Source organism: Betta splendens, unplaced genomic scaffold (genome assembly GCF_900634795.4).
Source record: "Betta splendens unplaced genomic scaffold, fBetSpl5.4 scaffold_29, whole genome shotgun sequence".
NCBI classification, from domain to species: Eukaryota; Metazoa; Chordata; class Actinopteri; order Anabantiformes; family Osphronemidae; genus Betta; species Betta splendens.
The window spans coordinates 517,979-537,475 of NW_026577848.1; the positions used below are offsets into that span (position 1 = coordinate 517,979).

Genomic DNA, 19,497 nt, shown 5'->3' on the forward strand with positions numbered 1-19,497 from the left:
GGCAGAGGAGGATACACTGACCAGGAGTGTTACAGGCTGAAAAAGACTGCCTTTAAACTGAAACAGGAGCTTCTTCATGAAGATGATGATGATGGTGTCTTTTAAATACTCTGTTTTTGACCTTAGAGTTGTGTTTCTGCTCTGCACTGTTTTTTTTTACCATCTCTCATCATGGTCCACGTTAAAGTTGGCACTTTAAGCCTGAATGGAGCCAGAGAATAAAAAAAAGGATGAGTTTGTACGAACTGATGAAACTGAACCACATTGATGCGATGTTTGTTCAGGAGACACACAGTGACAGCAGCACTGAGGTGGACTGGACCAGGGAGTGGCCTGGGCAGGTGGTGCTGAGTCACGGCAGCAGCACCAGTGCTGGTGGTGGCATCTTGTTCTCTGGGTCCTGTCCTCCAGTGTCCCTCACTGTGTCTGAAATCGTCCCTGGCAGACTGTTGGTGGTGCGGGACATGTTTTCTAACAGCACTTTGGTTTCAGTGAATATTTATCCCACCATAGGTGCAGAGAGACTCCTGCTGCTGAATAAAATAAATGATGTTTTAATGGATTTTAATTCTGAGGCGGTGATTTTAACTGCACTGAAAACGACAATCTGGATAAAAACCACATGGAACCACATTCTGCATTGAAGCAGCTTTTAAGCCGAGTCCTAAAGACTCACGAGCTGGTGGACGTATGGAGGAGTCTTCATGGGCAGGACAGACAGTACACATGGTTTCACGTTAGAGACAACATGGTCTCTTTAGCAAGACTTGACCGGTTTTATGCTTTTAAGCTTCATCTGAACGTTTTTAGGTCCTGCTTCATCAGACCTGTTGGTTTTAGTGATCACGCCAGGGTTTTAATTCACGTTTTTATTATCAACATACATGTAAAGCATAGAAGTGCAAACTGGCATTTTGTTTTGTTTTGTTTTATTTTGTTTACAGTACACTCTCAATGTCATAAGGGACATTACCAGGTCAATGAAGGATCTAAAGAATGATATTGTGGAATTACAAACCTTGGTGGAGTCCACAGGAAACAGGAGGCACATTGAAGTCCTCAAATCCAAAAAGGCAACTCTTGACAACCTATTGGGCACCAGAACACAGGGGGCGCTGGTCTGATCTAGGTTTCAGAGCATGACTGATATGGACGCCTCTTCCAGATTTTTTCTCAGCCTCGAGAAACGTAATGGTCAAAATAGGTCAATCCACAGCCTGTGATCCACTGCAGAGGTCATCCTGGAGGAGCCTGGTGACATCAGGAGGAGGGCGGTGGAGTTCTACAGGGACCTTTTTCAGAGTGAGTACACTGAGGATGAGGAGGGCATAGACTTCTTCTGTGGGGATCTTCCTCAGGTGTCTGGAGAGACCAACGATGCCCTGGACATGGACATTTCTCTGCAGGAGCTGTCTACAGCCCTGCAGTGCATTATGGGAGGGAGAGCTCCAGGGCTGGATGGCCTCACTGTGGAATTTTATAAGACGTTCTGGTGTGACTTTGGAGCAGACTTTCTCTCTGTGGTTCATGAGAGTCTGACAGGGAACTTCCTGCCTCTCAGTTTGCTGCCCAAGAAGGGTGACCTTCAGCATATCAAGAACTGGCGTCTGACTCTCCAGCCAGTGTGGAAGGTCCTCTACAAGCCACCACTGAACAAAAGGACTGAGGACCTGCAGTGGAGGATTTTACATGGAGCCATTGCCGTGAACTCCTTCACTGGGAAGATCAACCCAGGGGGTCCCCGCACCTGCGCGCACTGTGGTGAAACAGAGACTGTCTTCCACTGTTTTATGGACTGTACACGACTGGCTGAGCTTTTTAATTTATTATCTGATGTTTTTAATGCATTTAATGAACTGTGGAGTCTTAATAGTTTCATCTTCGGTGCTGGTTACAGCAGAACAAATGCAGAGAAGTGGCAGTTATTAAACTTCTTGTCGGGTCAGGCCAAGCTGGCCATTTACAAAACCAGACAGGTGAAGGACCATGTGGTGGTCCCTGTGTTCTGCGCCTTGGTCAGGGTGTGGGTGGATTTTAAATTTTTCAAACTCACCAGTGACCTACCTTGTTTTAAACATCAGTGGTGTTATCAGGATGTCATCTGTTCTGTGGTGGAGGATGACCTTGTTTTTAGTCCTGCTACTAGGACTTAATGAAACCATGTCAATTACTGTATGGATTCAGGTTTGAGCCATTTACGTTCAGTCCGGATCCAGTTTCTATGTTGCTGCAAAGAACAGCTCCAATGACCCAAACGTTACTGATCCTTATGTGTGTGACTCATGGTGTGACTTTAATGACGTCACATTGAAACTGGTTACTTCTAAACCAGAATCACATCATCCTAAAGAAGATTTGGAACAAAAAGCTGCCTGGTGACATGCACAGTGTTCAGTACCTGTCTAGGTCTTGGTCATGTGACTGCTCCCTGTGGACGATGGGTCAAATGCAGAATTCATTTTTTCCACTTTGGAACTAATAAGGATTCCTAAATAATTTCTAGTTTAAACATACAACCAGATCTAATTACTCTACATATTTTGCTTCCCGAGACTTCTCAGTTTCATATATATTGTAATCATGTCAATGAAAACAGATTAAATCAGGTGTCACACTAGAAATGTTGTGTTTTCCATGAATTTATGTTTCTATGTTTGTCCACGAGGGGGAAGCAGCTGCACTGCACTCTTGCAGACACGTACAGATTAATCAGTTCTAGGACTTTTGCAGCCATTTGCAAAAAAGAACATTTACATAACATAACACATTATAACAGTTTTAACTGGCTCCTGATCCTTTGCTGCTGCTCAACTGTGTTGAGGAAGAAGTGAATTTACTTTAGCCCCATGTTTCTGTTTGCTGGCAGTAGTGGGACATTAAATGTGACTTGAGTTCCTGAGGAGACAGAACAGTCCCTGACTCTGACTCTGACGTTAACTGACTGGAGGCTGGATCACTGATGACAGCAAGAACTCAACTACAAACATCACAACAACTTAAGTCAGGCACAGTCACAATTGTTTTCAATTATTGATGCTCAGAGCAGTCAGCGTTCACAACAACGCTGTGACTCGTGTTCCTCGGTACAAAGAGGTCGTCCACCAATCGTAGCATCAGTGGTTTGACTGACGCTGACCCTGTGACTCATGTTCCTCCAGAGACGCAGCAGTCGGCCTCCAGTCAGCAGATGAGCACCCACCCTGAGCCTGGCTCTTTCTCTGGAGTTTGTCCTCTCCACGGTGGCCTAATGCTTGTTCAGGGGGAGGCTGCACAAACACGCTTTACGTTGAGGAATTTGTCACGGAACGGCAGACGCAGCAGACGGGAGGTATGATTAAAGAGATATTTAATGCAAGAATCCAGGTCACAGACGGTCCAAATCATACACAGGTAGGCACAGTTTCGCAGCACACAAGGGATAAGCGTAGTGGGGTCCGGTAACAGGCGTGGGTCAATACCAAAGGGCTCAGATCTAGAGATGTCCAACTCGAGACCTCCCACTCGACTCAGCGTCGATCTTTTGAAGCGGAAGTGTCGTCAAGCAGAATCTCGAGCGCGTTCCGAATCACGTGACCAATGAGAGCGAGAGGTGTCGATACGTCACGTGACTGCCGAGCGGCTTAAGTGCAGTTTGAACGGACGTTTGTTTTAATATGTCAGAGCTTTATAAACGTGGCAAGCGGTCCGGAGATGATCTATAAGATGATAGATGATCTATAAGATAGACAGGTTTCACATTACAGACATCTGTAATGTATTTATGACAAGTTCAAAATGTAATTAAAGACTAAAACTAAATTTTGACAAGTCGCAATTCCAATACAAATATCTTTATTAGTCAGACATCAGTGCCATACAAACGGCTCTTCTCCAAAGCTGGAGAGGTGGTGAGATTGTGATTAAAGTCATGTTCTGTGGAAAAATAAAATGAAATAAAGGTCTTTGATTAAACTAACTGATAAACATGTCTCCTCAATGTAGTAAACAGAGTTGCAGAAGAACAAATACAGCTCTAATAACATCATTAAATGAACATTAAATAAGTTTGACAATAAGTAAAGCAAATAAAGTTGACAATAAAACATAGACTGTGATCCTGAACAACCACGTATCAGCGAGGGTTTGATGGTCAGTCTGCTCAAGCAGTTCTCACGCACAACCAGCAGATGTCGCTGTTGTAACTGTGTCGTGATGGTGTCGAGCAATGTGTCGATTTCAGCCCAACTGTGTCATAGTTGCTCAGTGATTCATGAGGCTTCGATTTCGCCATCTCTACTCAGATCTCAGAACTAGAATCAGCAGGCTTAGACAGGTCCAGAAACAGGCAGAGTTCAGCAACAGAGTAGAGACTTACAAAACTGGTCAGGATCAGGCGAGAAGCGATGGTCAGAGATACGGAACTGGGTCGACAACAGGATAAGCTGAACTAGAGAATTGCTGGAACGTGAGGTCATAGAATCAACGATCCGGCGAGGTACTGGGGTGAGAAGTGGTGCATAAATGCAAGGTGAATTGATTACTGATGAAGTGCAGGTGTGGATAATGACCGGGTGAAGCAGGAACAGCTGTGACATGACGTAAACCGGAAGTTAAGCTAGAACAGAAACAGAAACCGGGATAACTACCAAAATAAAACAGGAAATGGAAACTGGAACCCAAAACATGATGATATGGCCGATGAACAAAGTACTTTCAAAAAAACTGAAACTGAAAACAGAACCAGAACCTGACAGAATTGACCATTTCAAATAAATGTTCATGTTCTGGCTTCACAATAAAATATTTTTTTATTTCATTTGATTGATGTTTGTGGTAATATTTAATATGTTTATAGGTCAGATATTGGTTCAGAGGTACAGTGGTCTTTTTGCTTGTCTTTTACTATTGAAATGGAACTTCCAGGTTATTCTGTACTTCCTATAATGTTAAACCTAGACAGCATCAATTCTGAATCATGAAACAGTGACCTTTACCAGTTTTATTTTACTGTTTTAACTAACTTTAACACATAACCACTATCATTCAGTCAATTTAAACATCATAGACCTCGATCACATGCTGTGGAAAACAACTGTCTAAAATGATGATGTCACAAAAAAACATATGCAACAATACTGTAAAAACCCTAAATCAATGGTCTCCAACCTTTTTTGTGCCTCGGACCAGTTTAATGTCACAATATTTTCACAGACCGGTGTTCCGTATTAACTCGTGACCACGTTAACTGGTGACCGACTTCTGAACGCTGCACTGGTTGCTCTTAGTTATGGCAGCAGTTTGAAGCAGGAAGAAGCATGTTATCTGTCCATGACGATGCCGTGTAAATGTTGTGTTAATGTCTTGTCACATTAAGTAAATGTAGTTGTACAAGAAACCACCTGACGCAGTTTGAACATTGCTCGTGTTGTAGTTACATGAGTTAAAAGAGGAAGTGAGTCTGCTCCTGAACTGCTACGCTCTGCTTTCAATAAAGAATCAAGTGTGAATCCTCTGCCTTTAGTCTTGAGTCAAAGAGTCAAAGAGCAGCAACGAGGACACAGGTTATACAGTAAATATGCTTTATAAACAATCTTTCTGTGTCCCGAATGTCTACTTCATACAGTATTACAACACTAGAGCATTAATTTGTGAAAACACTGTTAATACAAAAATGCAAGTGAGGTAGTAAATTATACGTATAAAAATAGGTTTTCTTAAACAAGAAGAATTACAGTCAACACTGTCCCCGATATCTAACTACTGCACCAGACACTTTTCCCACATGATCCTGGTGGACTGGACACAGAGCAGCTGGTCTCAGATCAGTTCACACTGAGACTCGTCTCCACTGGTTCTGGTTCCTCTGTCAGTCAGTTGTGGATGAAGCTCTGCTCCCAGTAACATGGACCAGTCAGAACCTCCACACACACACTGCTGCTGCTTCTACATCTGGATCATCTCCAGCTGCAGAGAGAATGAGAGCAGAGAGCAGATCAGTGAGTGTCTACAGAGACTCCCTTCATCATCTGTCACATCCAGGACAAAGAGCAGCAGGACTTCAGTCGTGTTCAGAGCAGAAGTGGGGCAGCTGTTAAGCTTCCTTTCAACTGATAGAGCATCGGACTCGGAAGGCTGTGGTTCAATCCTTTGCACTAGAGCGCCAAATGCAGGAAACAAATTTAAGGGAAACGTTAACTAAAATATTAACATCAAGTCTGCACATTTCACTCCAGTCCACAGTGGAACAAACTGCTGAGTCATAGCTTTAGAGACGACTTCCTGTTGGCCATCACAGACAGAGTCGCTGTGTGGTGACCAACATCTTCTCTGCTTTGAAACATCAGCTGACACAGAAACATGAGAAGCTTTGGAGCAACTAATGACAGAAGGACACAGACACAGATGTGATGACTGGACTTCAGCAGAGGTTCTGCTCTGGACCAGCACCACATGGTTACTACATGGAACCATGGTTCTATCAGCCAGACTGATCTCAGAGCTGTGACACACATGGACCTGATCAGTAGTTAGTGTTGATGCTACGACACTTTGATGAGTGACTGGAGCTTTACAGGAAACACTGGATCTCTGCTGTGACACTAACTGAGTTTAGTCCAATACTACTGAAAGCAGCACAGACTGACTCCAACCTCTACTGACCTCAGAGTCTGCAGTCCATAGTCTGGACTCTGCACCAGGTCACAGAGAGGCTTCACTGATGAATCCTGCAGGTCGTTGTCACTCAGGTCCAGTTGTGTCAGATGTGACGGGTTGGACTTCAGAGCTGAGACCAGAGAATCACAGCTGATCTCTGACAAACTGCAGCCAATCAATCTGAATAAAGAATCAAAAATGTGGATCAAAGCATAAATAATGAGTCAGATTTGTCCTGATCACTGATGTTTAGTCTAAAATGAGCAGAGTGACTTTGTGCTTGTGTTGTTGTGTCGTCATGATCTCAGCTTCTACACATCATCCACATGTCAGCACAACATTCATACACCTGTTGATGTCAGCACTGATTCACAAGCTGCTGTTGACCTCAGTCACATCTGGAATCAGTAGAGAAGCTGATGGACTGTAATTGGACTGAAGCCAAATATTAGTTCTATTTTCTGTTTTTTGTGATAAAGTGATGAATTGAAACCTATCAACACAGGAAATTTTCTCAAGCTGCTTCATAAACATGTTTCACTGAAATGAAGTGAAACTGCAGAAGAAGAAGAAAGTGATAAATGAGTTTCCAACCAGGATGGACCTGCCTGGTTCCACTGGGAACAAACACACACTCACTGACTGGCTCCTGTTTGGTGCCACCTTGTGTTTCTGTGCAGTGGTTCTGATGAACTGGACTTTGTGTTGATGTGAACTGACTGTGTGGTGTTCACAGCTGGAAGGACCTGTGATGGACTGGTGACCGGTCCAGACTGGACCCTGCCTCCTGCTGAGTGACAGCTGGGATCAGAACCATGCAGACCCAAACAGGACCAGTTGTTGGAATGATGGATGCATAGATGCAGAGGAACCACTGGGAAAACCACAACTGGACTTTTGGACTTGGACCAGTTCTGGTTGTTTCATTAGTCTGTTATAAAATAACTTTAGGATTTTTATCCCTAAGAAACAATGTGAGTTCAACATTTAAATAATATTGTTTCATATTGTTGTTTGAGTTTTAATTTTTGGTTCCACTGAAAGAACACTGAAGTGATCAAACTATACAGTAAGTGAACAAAAACCAAACCATTAACTCTCAGGAGTGAAACCTGCTGGTTCCCTGAATCAGAACCACAGTCAGAACCTAGAACCTAGAACAGTAACAGTCAGTGAACTGACCTCAGAGTCTCCAGTCGACAGTGACGACTCTCCAGAAAACCACACAGATGCTTCACTCCTGAATCCTGCAGGTTGTTGAAGTTCAGGTCCAGTTGTGTCAGATATGATGGGTTGGACTTCAGAGCTGAGACCAGAGAATCACAGCTGATCTCTGACAAACTGCAGTAAATCAATCTGAATAAAGAATCAAACATGCAACAGCAGAAACAAAGAGTTAAAACATGGTGTCGTCATTATTTTGTCTCTTCAACAACATCTTTGTGTGTTTATTCTGATTCATTGGTTTGTTCCATGTCGTCTTGATGGAGACAGAACCAACAACATGATCCTGACTGAAATGTTCCTGTCTAAACTGATAAACAAACTCCAACATCTCGTCTGATCTTTTTTTTTAATTTCTTTTATTTAACCTTTATTTAACCAGGAAAGTCCCATTGAGATTCAAAGACCTCTTTTTCAAGGGAGTCCTGGCCAAGAGGCTCCAACAACACACACAGCATTTTACATAGAACAACTAATTACAAATGTTTAACACATAATTAGAAACAATGACAGGTTAATGATTGCATTTCCAGGTCTTTCAGAAGGGAGTCAAAATGAGCCAAAGATACAAGAGTTTGCAGTTTGAAAGTTCTCTGTAAAGAATTCCAATCTGTTGGAGCACGATACTGGAAAGACATTTTTCCTTTCTCTGTTCTGACACTTGGAACAATCAGTGTGTAGACATCCTGAGAACGTAATTGATGAGGTCATCAGGCCGTTGCTGAAGATACACACTCAGGTATGAAGGAAGTAAACCAACAAGTCCTTTATATATAAACCTGTACCAGTGTGTGAGCCGCCGCGTGGCTAAAGCTGGCCATCCAACACCAGAGTACAGATCGCAATGGTGGGATCGTGCACCACAGTTTGTTACAAAGCGCAAAGAGGCATGAAACACTGAATCCAGTGAGCGTAAGACTTGGGCTGGAGCATGCATATACAAAAGATCTCCATAGTCCAACATAGGGAGAAACGTTGCAGCAACAAGTCTCTTCCTGGCATTAAAAGAAAAAGACAATTTATCTTAATGGTCAAAGTTTCAACCTCCAGTTTCTCTGTGTCTGTGTTCAGACACTGGACAGAGACAGAGGAGGAACTTTCTCATCAATGTTGGTGGATCTCACAGCACTGATGCTGTCATTCACCTGGATGAGGCTTCATCTTCTGAGACCATGTAGATTCAAGGTTTAATACACTTTAATAATCTAAGAGGGAAATTGATGAGAATATTTTGAATTCAGACAGAATGAGGAACGAAAGAGAACCACACACTTTAACACAGATACACATAACTTTTAGGTCGTCCTTGAATGACAGCAGATATGAATTATATAATATTTATATAAACAGAAGGATTGTTGTAAATAGGCAATATATAAACTGTAGATACACATAGATGTGATTGTAAAGAGGCAGTCTGTGCATCAACAGTTTGGTTCTGCTGAGCAGAGGTTTCTCCTCCTGCTCTGTCATGTGTCTCACACTCACTCTCTGAGAACATGTTCAACTCAACAATCATCTGAAAAAAACTGTCAATAAACACGTTTAACTATTGAGCTCACACACAACTAAAACATCATTAGTCTGTTAGAAAAGAACTGTAGGATTTTTGGGCCGAATAAACAATTTGGGATCAAAAACTATTTTTTGATGTTGTTTGTGTGTCAGTGTTGAAACCGGCTGGTTCCCTGAAGCAGAACCACAGTCAGAACCTAGAACCTAGAACAGTAACAGTCAGTGAACTGACCTCAGAGTCTCCAGTCGACAGTGACGACTCTCCAGAAAACCACACAGATGCTTCACTCCTGAATCCTGCAGCTTGTTTCCACTCAGGTCCAGTTGTGTCAGATGTGACGGGTTGGACTTCAGAGCTGAGACCAGAGAATCACAGCTGATCTCTGACAACCTGCAGCGTCTCAATCTGAATAAAGAATTAAGGATGTGAACAGTGAAAAAACAAAACCAGAGAATAAAAAAACAGACTTCAGTCAATCAAGACCCTCAGTGTGGATCAGTAGAACATTAGCCTCATGTGTCAGCACAACGTTCACATCACATTTAGCTCATACAAAGCTAAAACATAGAGTCTGACCTCAGAGTCTCCAGTCGACAGTGACGACTCTCCAGAAAACCACACAGATGCTTCACTCCTGAATCCCACAGCTCGTTTCCACTCAGGTCAAGTTGTGTCAGATGTGACGGGTTGGACTTCAGAGCTGAGACCAGAGAATCACAGCTGATCTTTGACAAACTGCAGTTACTCAGTCTGAAAGAAGAATCAAAAAATGTGGATCAAAGCATTAATAATGAGTCAGATTTGTCCTGATCACTGATGTTTAGTCTAAAATGAGCAGAGTGACTCTGTGCTTGTGTTGTTGTGTTGTCATGATCTCAGCTTCTACATGTCATGCTCTGGGTTCATTAGACATTATTAGTTCCATTTCCTTTTTTATTTTGTACTAATTTTCTTTTTCTGTTCCACCATGTTGTTCCAGTATTACTTTTGGTCACATCATTCATTCAGCTGCAGTCATTTAGCATCTGTCATGTATTTAGTCTCCAGCACTCACCTCATTCTTCCGCCAGATCGTAGCGTGTTATCACCACTTTCCAGCATTTATCCTGGTCTATTCTTGTTACCGAACCTGTGACCGAGTCTTGTTGTTTTGCCTGATCAATGCCTGTACTGTCGCCTGATCTAACTGCCTGGTTCTCAGTAAGCTTTGTCTGACCTCTGATTTTGCCTGCACCCTGTTTGTAGCTCTGCCCTGTGATCATCTGAGTATCAAACACTGCCTGTAGCTTGACCTACAGCATGTGATTAAATCCTTTTAATGTACCTGCCTGTCTCCAGTGCCGTGCATGTGGGTCTGCTATATTAAGCAGCCTGACACATCATCCACATGTCAGCACAACAATAAAACACCTGTTGATGTCAGCACTGATTCACAAGCTGATGCTGGAACCAGTAGAAAACCAGACTTGTTGGATCAAAGACTTCATCTGTTTCCTTTCATTCATCGTCTTCTCTCTAAATCTGAACTATTCTGTGTCGTCTGATGGAAAATGTTCAGACTAATGTTTGGATCAAACTCCAAACTGACCATTATGGATGAAGTGAATCATCTTTAGAACTGATCCCAGTCAGATGGATGTTCTGTCCTCTGGTTCTACATGGAACCTAGAACCTTCTGTAGCAACATGTCTGCAGCCTCATATTCATGCTCCTGTTTCCTGCTTGTGTCTCTACAAAGTGACATCGTTGTCTGACAGGAAGCATCACACACAGGTTGAAGTGTCGCCTGTTGATGGAGACGAATCAGACGCCACTAGAGATCCTTCAAACATGGAGAAACGATTTACTCTGAGTCTCTGCTGCTGTGTCACATTTAAAGAAAAATACATCACAAACCTCTTTTAAGAATAAGAATAAGAATAAGAAAACCTTTAATAGTCCCGCAGTGGGGAAATTACCTCTCACAACAGCAGTACAGATGAGCAAGAATACAGGTACAGAACAGTTTGTGTTGGCACAGTACAAAGCAGTACAGTACAGTTAGAGTGAGTATGAGGTCATTGCAGGGTTATTGCACAGTAATGGGTATAAGATTTGTACCGGTAACAATATACATGATTGTTCACAGATTTACACAAATATTGTGCAGAGCAGGTTGCTATATAAACCACTGATGCAGTGGGTGAGTGACTGTGGTGGGATGTGGTCAACAGTTCTGATTGTACAGTCTGACAGCAGCAGGTAGGAAGGATCTACGATATCTCTCCTTCACACAGCGAGGGTGGATCAGTCTGCTACTGAAGCTGCTCTCCAGAGCAGACAGTGAGTCCTCCAGTGGGTGAGAGACCTGGTCCATGATGGATGTCAGTTTAGCCAGGACCCTTCTCTCACCTACCTCCTGCACCGTGTCCAGAGTGCAGCCCAGGACAGAGCTGGACTTTCTGATGATCCTGTCCAGTCTCTTCCTGTCCCTCGCTGTGATGCTGCTGCCCCAGCAGACCACACCGTACAGGATGGCTGATGCCACCACAGAGTCATAGAAGGTCTTCAGGAGTGGCCCCTTCACTCCAAAAGACCGCAGTCTCCTCAGCAGGTAGAGTCTGCTCTGACCCTTCCTGTACAGTGCATCCGTGTTATGAGTCCAGTCCAGTTTATTGTTCAGATGCACTCCCAGGTACTTGTAAGAGTCCACTCTCTCAATGTCCCTTCCCTGGATGTGCATCGGTGGGATGAGAGCAGGCTGCTGTCTGCGGAAATCCACCACCATCTCCTTCGTTTTCCCTACATTGATCAGGAGGTGGTTCCGCTGGCACCAGTCCACAAAGTTCTGAGTGAGTCCTCTGTACTCTGCATCGTCATCATCGGTGACCAGTCCGACGATCGCAGAGTCATCAGAGAACTTCTGCAGAACACAGCTGTCCGTGTTGTGTCTGAAGTCTGACGTGTAGAGGGTGAAAAGGAAGGGGGCCAGTACAGTCCCCTGTGGGGCCCCCACACTGCAGGTCAGAGTGTCAGACACACAGTCCCTGGCTCTCACAAACTGAGGCCTGTTTGTGAGATAGTCCATAATCCACTCCGTCAGATGAAGGTCCACACCAGCCTCCTCCAGTTTGTGTTTCAGAAGCATCGGCTGGATGGTGTTGAAGGCACTGGAGAAGTCAAAGAACATGATCCTCACAGTGCTGCCGGGCTTCTCTAGGTGGGAAAGGGCTCGATGTAGGAGGAAGATGACAGCGTCGTCTACTCCTATGCCGTGTCGGTAGGCGAACTGCAGCGGGTCCAGGTAGGTTCCCACTGCAGAGCGGAGGTTACCCAGGACCAGTCTCTCCAGTGTCTTCATCAGGTGTGATGTCAGAGCCACTGGTCTGAAGCTGCTGGGGTCTTTGGCGTGCGGTGTCTTGGGCACTGGTACCACGCAGGAGGTCTTCCAGAGCTGTGGTACCACCCTCAGCTTGAGGCTCAGGTTGAAGACATGCTCCATAACTCCACACAGTTCGCCTGCACAGGACTTAAGGAGTCTGGAGCTGATGCCGTCTGGTCCAGCTGCTTTCCTGGCCTTGATCTTCCTGAGCTCACTTCTCACCTGGGTGCTGGAGAAGGATAGGGGTGGAGGGAGTGTCTTAGTGTGGTGTGAAGTGAGGGGTTGAGGAAGTGACTCAGTGTGGTGTGAAGTGAGGGGGTGTGGTTGGGATGAGTCACCAGTCGTCAGGGCTGAGGGTAGAGGGCTTTGTGTAAAGGTGTGAAGGGCTGTGGGGGCTGGTAATCCAGTGGTATGAGGTGACAAGAGGTTCGGAGGCAGCTGCTGGGAGGTGTGAGTAGGTGCTTGGTCAAACCTATTAAAGTGTGAGTTCAGCTCGTTGACCCAGCTCAGGTCCCCCTCAGCCTGTCAGGCTCCTCCACACCTCACTGACATTGTTCTGCTGCAGCTGCTCCTCCATCTTCCTCCTGTAGCTGGACTTCCCCTCACGGATTTTCCTCCTCAGCTCCTTCTGCACCCTCCTCAGCTCCTCCCTGTCCCCTGATTTAAATGCTCTCTTCTTCTCCTTTAGCAGAGCTTTAATATCAGGGGTGACCCATGGTTTGCTGTTGGTGAAACACCGAACCCGCCTGGTGGGAACAGTGTTTTCACAGCAGAAGTTTATGTAGTCCGTTACACAGTCTGTTATTGCGTTAATGTCCTCCCCATGTGGGTCGCAGAGCTCCGTCCACACAGTGGTGTTAAAACAGTCCCTGAGAGCCTCCTCGCTCTCAGCTGTCCACCTCTTCACTGTGCGGGGCACCACCGGCTGCCTGTGTACAACAGGTTTATACACAGGCAGGAGATGCAGGATGTTGTGGTCAGCTCTGCCCAGCGGTGGGAGGGAGGATGCAGCGTAGGCCTCTTTGGTGTTGGCATAGAATAAGTCCAGTGTTTTATTGTCTCTGGTGGGGCAGGTCACATACTGGGTGTATGTAGGCAGAGCAGCTGAAGGAGGTGCATGGTTAAAGTCCCCAGAGATCAGGAAGAGAGCCTGTGGGTGCTGTGTTTGCAGCCTGCTGGTGACTGAGAGCAGGGTCTCAGAAGCTGTGTCAGCGTTAGCGGAGGGTGGGACGTACACAGCAATTATTATAACGTGTGTGAACTCCCTTGGCAGGTAGAATGGCCTCATGCCCACCGCCAACAGCTCAATGTCTCTGTTACACAGCTTCATTTTGACAGTGCAATGTCGTGGCATACACCACCTGATGTTCACAAACACAGCCAGACCCCCTCCCTTCCTCTTACCGCTGTTCTCCGTTCTGTCCGCACGTAGCAGATGAAAATTGTCCAGTGCGACAGTCGAGTCCGGGATGAGTGACGTCAGCCAGGTCTCCGTCAACAGCAGGACGCTGCTCGTTCTGTACTCCGGCTGGTACCGTGTGAGCGCAGCGAGCTCGTCGATCTTGTTGGGGAGAGATCTCACGTTCCCCATGATGACGGAGGGGACAGCGGGCCTGAAGCGTCTCGTTTTCTCCCGTTGTAGTTTTCCGCCGCGGCGCCCACGTCGGGTCTTCACCAGCACCTCAGCGGTGATCTCGTGTCTGTCTCTGGGCAGAACTACGGCGCTGCGCAGCGCGATCAGCTGCTCCGCAGTGTAAACAATGCGCGCTCTGACCCCGACGCACATCGTAGCTTTAAAAACAGCGTTTGTACTGCGCCAAACTTAGAAAAACTATAAAAAAAAGCTGTGTACAGGTTGTGTACACTAATGTTACTAACAACACACTAGAAAGGTAAACTTAAATAAGTGAAGAAAGTAATAAATAGAAGTAAGAGGACAGGAGCTGTTGTGACCAGCAGCCAGCTCGACCGGCGCCGGAGAAAAAAAAAAAAGTTTGAAGATAGAGGGAAATCCGATTCCACTAGGGTGTCACTGGTTTAAATACCCCTGGGGCAGTGGTCACTGCAGGGCGGAGAAATGAGTTCAACCAGTGGTGAAGAGTTCCACCTCTCCAGATTAGGAATCAAACTATTTGATTTGGACTGATCCTAAATCTGAGATGACTAAGCTTTCCTCTTTTCATCAAGCTCAAAGTTCCATCACACCATAACACATATGGGGTGCCAAATGTAAAAGGAGCACCTATAACTAGTTTTCTCACATTTAACTAAATGACACAACATGTTTTCTCACATTTAGTTAAATGTGCAAAAGTCTAAATGTAAATGTTAAATGTTAAATGTTAAATGTTAAATGTAAATGTTAAATGTAAATGTTAAATGTAAATGTTAAATGTTAAATGTTAAATGTAAATGTTAAATGTTAAATGTTAAATGTTAAATGTTAAATGTAAATGTTAAATGTTGGCCGAGTGTAAAACTGAATATTCATGAATGGGCAAGTAGACTCCATCCCTACCCTCAAACAGCGCTGGTCTCAGATCAGAGACGCGAACTCAATCACCTCAAACAGTGCGCGCAAACCCCGCCCACATCTGATCTGGAAACTTTTGTTTTTAGCCTGGACGTAACTTCGGCTAGCTAGTATAGTTAGCCAACTAATTCTCCACCGGCGCCACAGAAATATTCTTTTTAAACCTACTTGACTCCTCATTAATGGTGTTTACGACAGAACGGCAGTTTGAAGCGGAGCCTCAGCCCGCACACCTGCCGTTACAGCCCGTTCAATCTCCCCCAACTGGAGGGAGTCGGAGCTGGCGGCCATGATGGCTTCGACTTCAGGCTTCTCTCCAGTATTTTCGTGCACCGATCCAGAGTCAGATGTGGGCTAGATTTAACATTTAGATTTAACATTTAACATTTAGATTTAACATTTAACATTTAGATTTACATTTAACATTTACATTTATATTTAACATTTACATTTATATTTAACATTTACATTTAGACTTTTGCACATTTAACTAAATGTGAGAAAACATGTTGTGTCATTTAGTTAAATGTGAGAAAACTAGTTATAGGTGCTACTTTTACATTTGGCACCCCATAAACACAGTACACATGTATCAATCACTTTGGTACTCAAATGAGCAGGGAAGTCAGAATAATTAAACAGCAATATTAAATGCATAGAATATTAAGGTTTTATACGTGGTCCCTTAAAATGCTGTAACAAATGAAATGTTATTCAGGATGACTGGTCTTGTCTTATGTAACACCAAGTAAACACTAAAACATACACAAATAATAAATGCAAGCAAAATCAAATTATAAATGGCATAATCTAGACATAACTAATTAAACAATTGTAATACAAAAATAAGGATACCTAATTGTAGCTGGTGGACATAGTCTATGTGTATGTTGCACAGATTAAAAGAAGTACATACAGTAGGGTGAGTATCTGTATTTCAACTTCCCACAAAGGAAAGCATGTTGATAAGTTGAAGTCCCTTTGTAACTTTAGGAATTTCCGGGCAAATCCTTAGATCAGGCATTAAACATCACACAGAAACCAATCTAATATCAAATGAAAACATTTTGTCGACAGAATACAATGGCATCAGTTTCATGGAAGTTGAAAGTTCTGGTGCATCGGAACCAGAACTTGTGTCCAAATGAAGTCTCTTGTTCTTTTGATGAGCACATTCCACATTTTATGGCTGGTGGTCCCAGTTCTGGGAGAGACAGCTTCTCGGTGATAAATGTGACAGCCTGTCCTTTTGGAATGATAAGCAGAGGTGGAATCCTGTGAGATTTACAGGTACATCAACAAAGTGGACTCATGGTTCTTTGATATGGACATTTAAGATGTTGGTGCCTGTTGTGATAGAAACCAACCTCCTGTGGTGGAGAAAAATTCAGGGTCCCTTATCTCTGGGGACTGGAAAGGACGCAGAGGCTCTTCAATGAGGGAGTTAAGTTCACATGTAGGTCAGGTTACCTCAGTCCAGATGTGAACTGCTACACCATTGTGGGATGAATAAAGTTCATCTTATCGTATCTTATCTTATCTTATCTTATCTTATCTTATCTTATCTTATCTTATCTTATCTTATCTTATCTTATCTTATCTTATCTTATCTTATCTTATCTTATCTTATCTTATCTTATGCACCTGCTGCTGCTGTGGTAGCTGTGGTTTCTGGCTGTTTGGAGGCAGATGATGCAGCATTGATGACGTGTTGCTGCTCTACAAATCACACTTGACCTTTTAGGGTCCATGAGGTCAAAGTGCTCCCAGACATGTGAGCGTACAGTAGTCTTTCTCAGCCAGGGAGGAACCGAACTATCCTGCTGCCATTTTTCCTTCTTTGTCTTTTGTTCATAAAGTTGGATTTTAGCAACTGTTGTTACCGTCACTTGCTAAGTGAGCATGTGAGACCATTGGTTGAGAGGATGGAGCCGTTGACCAATGTCTCATCATTGATTGGCTCATGTGCTCTGAACCATTTGCAGGGTGTTCACATACACACTGTTCATACTGACTGAGGATGGATGTCTGCATTGGTCACTGCGCTACTTGTGTTCTCCTTCTTTTCCACCTGCTCAGCAATGACTTTGTCTTGGTTTTATTTCATGTTGTGACATTTATCACCTGCCTCTTGTTTGTTTTTGTTGTGTTACAAGATTGATTCTGTAAACCTGTCAGAGTGAGAGCTCTATACTTGGATCTAGGAAAGTAGTTGGAGTGAATACTCTTACCGCCCTTTTAAAATAGCTCATCTTGGACGTATTTTCCGTTTGTAAGTGAGCTTCAGCAGTGAGAGGAGAGGTGATGATGATTTGTTTCATTTACTGGCATAAAGCTGCTGTTTCAGCTGTTAAACCGTCAGTTTTATCATTGACAATAAAAACTAATGGCTGATGATGAGTTCTGCTGGTCAAACATAACATTTCATTAACCAACATTATCGCAGCAGCAAAGGCAGTTTTAGTGATCAGTCAGTGTTTTGTTGCAGGTTCTGAGGTGTTTGAGGTCGTTAGTGTACAGTGGGGCTTACATGTTACAGCTAAATATTTTCCTCAAAGTACATTCATAAATTCAGTAAAATCTTTGACTTTGATTAAATACTGATCAACATTTTTACTTTTAATCCAGGCAAGTCAAAAACATGACAACCCATAATTTTTCAAGATTTCTGCTCCAAAGTCTAATGCTTAGCAAGTCATTTTTACTTTTCCATAGTTAGCATGTAAGTGTATGATTAACACAAATCAAAAAATGTGTTGCATCTTTGTGTATGTCTCCCTAATTAGATACCTTGGAAACAAACACATTGTTTTCCTGCAGTTTTTTACCACAGTGCTTAGTGAACCTGTAGCTGCTTAGTCTGCCCCGCAGAATAACACAAATACAAGCTGGAATCAACTCAATTACTTTGTGTCATTGCATCTAAGAACAGCACTGTGTACTTCTAGCAGTAAAGATATCAGGAGATGAAAAATGTAAACATTTTACTGGATCCAACAGATCAGCTGGAGGGAACGTACAGCATGATTCTTACTACTACTAGCTACACACTGAAACAAGCAGCTGGAGACACAGACAAACTGCTGCTGCAGCTAAAACCACTTTAACAGGTTTTATGGACTGGTCCCTGTTTATGTGCTGCGTCAGACATTAAGAAACAGTTCCTGTAAACTCACCTGGTTTCCTGTAAACATAGAGGGGGCGGAGCCGCAGTGATCACGTGATCCAGGTACAGGAGTAAAGACCGAAGGTGTTCAGAGAGTTCAGACTCCATTTAGAGAAAACAGCATAAGGAGGAAATTTTAATTAAACACCAAGAAGAAGAAGAAAAGTTGAGAAGGTGAGTGTTTAACAACATTACTGTGACTGAACCTGTTTGTTAATGTAGAGCAGAGATGTCAAACTCAAACCAGCCCCTTGCTGGTTTGAGTTTGTTTCTCCTTCCCTCTTGGTGTTTTGAGTTTTCCAGTGTCCACGTTAACTGGAAGCCGACTGATTGCTCGCCGTTCTGTTGTCGGGTGTTTGTTCTACATAAGTTTGATGCTGAATCAAGCAGCTGTAGTCGCAGACAAACTGCTGAAAACCGGTTCAACAGGTTTTATGTAATATTCCATGTTTATGTGCTGCGTCAGAGATTAAACACAAACTGTCATTATTCATGTGATAATGTAAGAAACAGAAACATTAATCACTAAAAACAAATGACAAGAAAAATTATAAGGAGATAATTTATTATTTAATCCATGTGGAGATACTGTATTAGGGCGGCACGGTGGTGCGGTGGGTAGCACTGTCGCCTCACAGCAAGAAGGTTCTGGGTTTGATTCCCGTAGGCGGCCCTGGTGCCTTTCTGTGTGGAGTCTGCTTTTCGGTCCGGTTTCCTTTCTGTGCCTTTCTTGCCCGTAAGTGTGAGTGTGTGAGTGAATGGTTGTCTGTCTATGTGTTGCCCTGCGATGGACTGGCGACTCGTGTACCCTGCCTCTCGCCCATAGCCAGCTGGGATAGGCTCCAGCACCCCCGTGACCCCGCACTAGGGAGTAAGCGGTTAAGAAAATGGATGGATGGATACTGTATTATATATATTGTAACTCAGCTTCTTAATAAATCAGTGGTGTAATATCTGCTGATGCTACAAATAGCTTTATGTTTTACAGCTACTCATCAGTTGTTCTGTTGTTTGTCTCAGTTAACAGCTTCTCTACATTGGTGTTACTGTAAACATTAAACTGT

At 43.7% G+C, this 19,497-nt stretch overlaps 4 protein-coding genes across 6 annotated transcripts in view; 2 read left to right on the plus strand and 2 right to left on the minus strand.

Annotated features, from left to right (window-relative positions):
• LOC129603764 (NACHT, LRR and PYD domains-containing protein 12-like) overlaps positions 1-19,497 on the plus strand; it is a 155,648-nt gene that overhangs the window by 120,387 nt on the left and 15,764 nt on the right. The window lies entirely within an intron of this gene.
• The window catches only part of LOC129603748 (uncharacterized), a 151,362-nt gene that overhangs the window by 33,414 nt on the left and 98,451 nt on the right, over positions 1-19,497 (minus strand). The window lies entirely within an intron of this gene.
• LOC121202064 (NACHT, LRR and PYD domains-containing protein 12-like) overlaps positions 1-19,497 on the plus strand; it is a 290,159-nt gene that overhangs the window by 17,345 nt on the left and 253,317 nt on the right. The gene's annotated exons all lie outside the window — the stretch shown is intronic.
• LOC129603752 (NACHT, LRR and PYD domains-containing protein 12-like) lies at positions 5,731-9,046 on the minus strand. Its single transcript, XM_055506717.1, has 4 exons — positions 9,003-9,046; positions 7,816-7,989; positions 6,640-6,813; positions 5,731-5,943 (listed from the first exon to the last, which is right to left on the minus strand). The coding sequence occupies exons 1-4, from the start codon at positions 9,029-9,031 to the stop codon at positions 5,934-5,936; spliced, it is 387 nt and encodes a 128-aa protein (XP_055362692.1). The 5' UTR covers positions 9,032-9,046; the 3' UTR covers positions 5,731-5,933.

Bases quoted from the DNA above. Each gene is read 5' to 3' on its own strand.
- LOC129603752 (XM_055506717.1), bottom strand. From the start codon at position 9,031: ATGGTCTCAGAAGATGAAGCCTCATCCAG. The intron at 7,990-9,002 runs GTGAATGACAGC...TTCTTTATTCAG, and splicing joins GAAGATGAAGCCTCATCCAG to ATTGATTTACTGCAGTTTGT. The intron at 6,814-7,815 runs GTCAGTTCACTG...TTCTTTATTCAG, and splicing joins TGTCGACTGGAGACTCTGAG to ATTGATTGGCTGCAGTTTGT.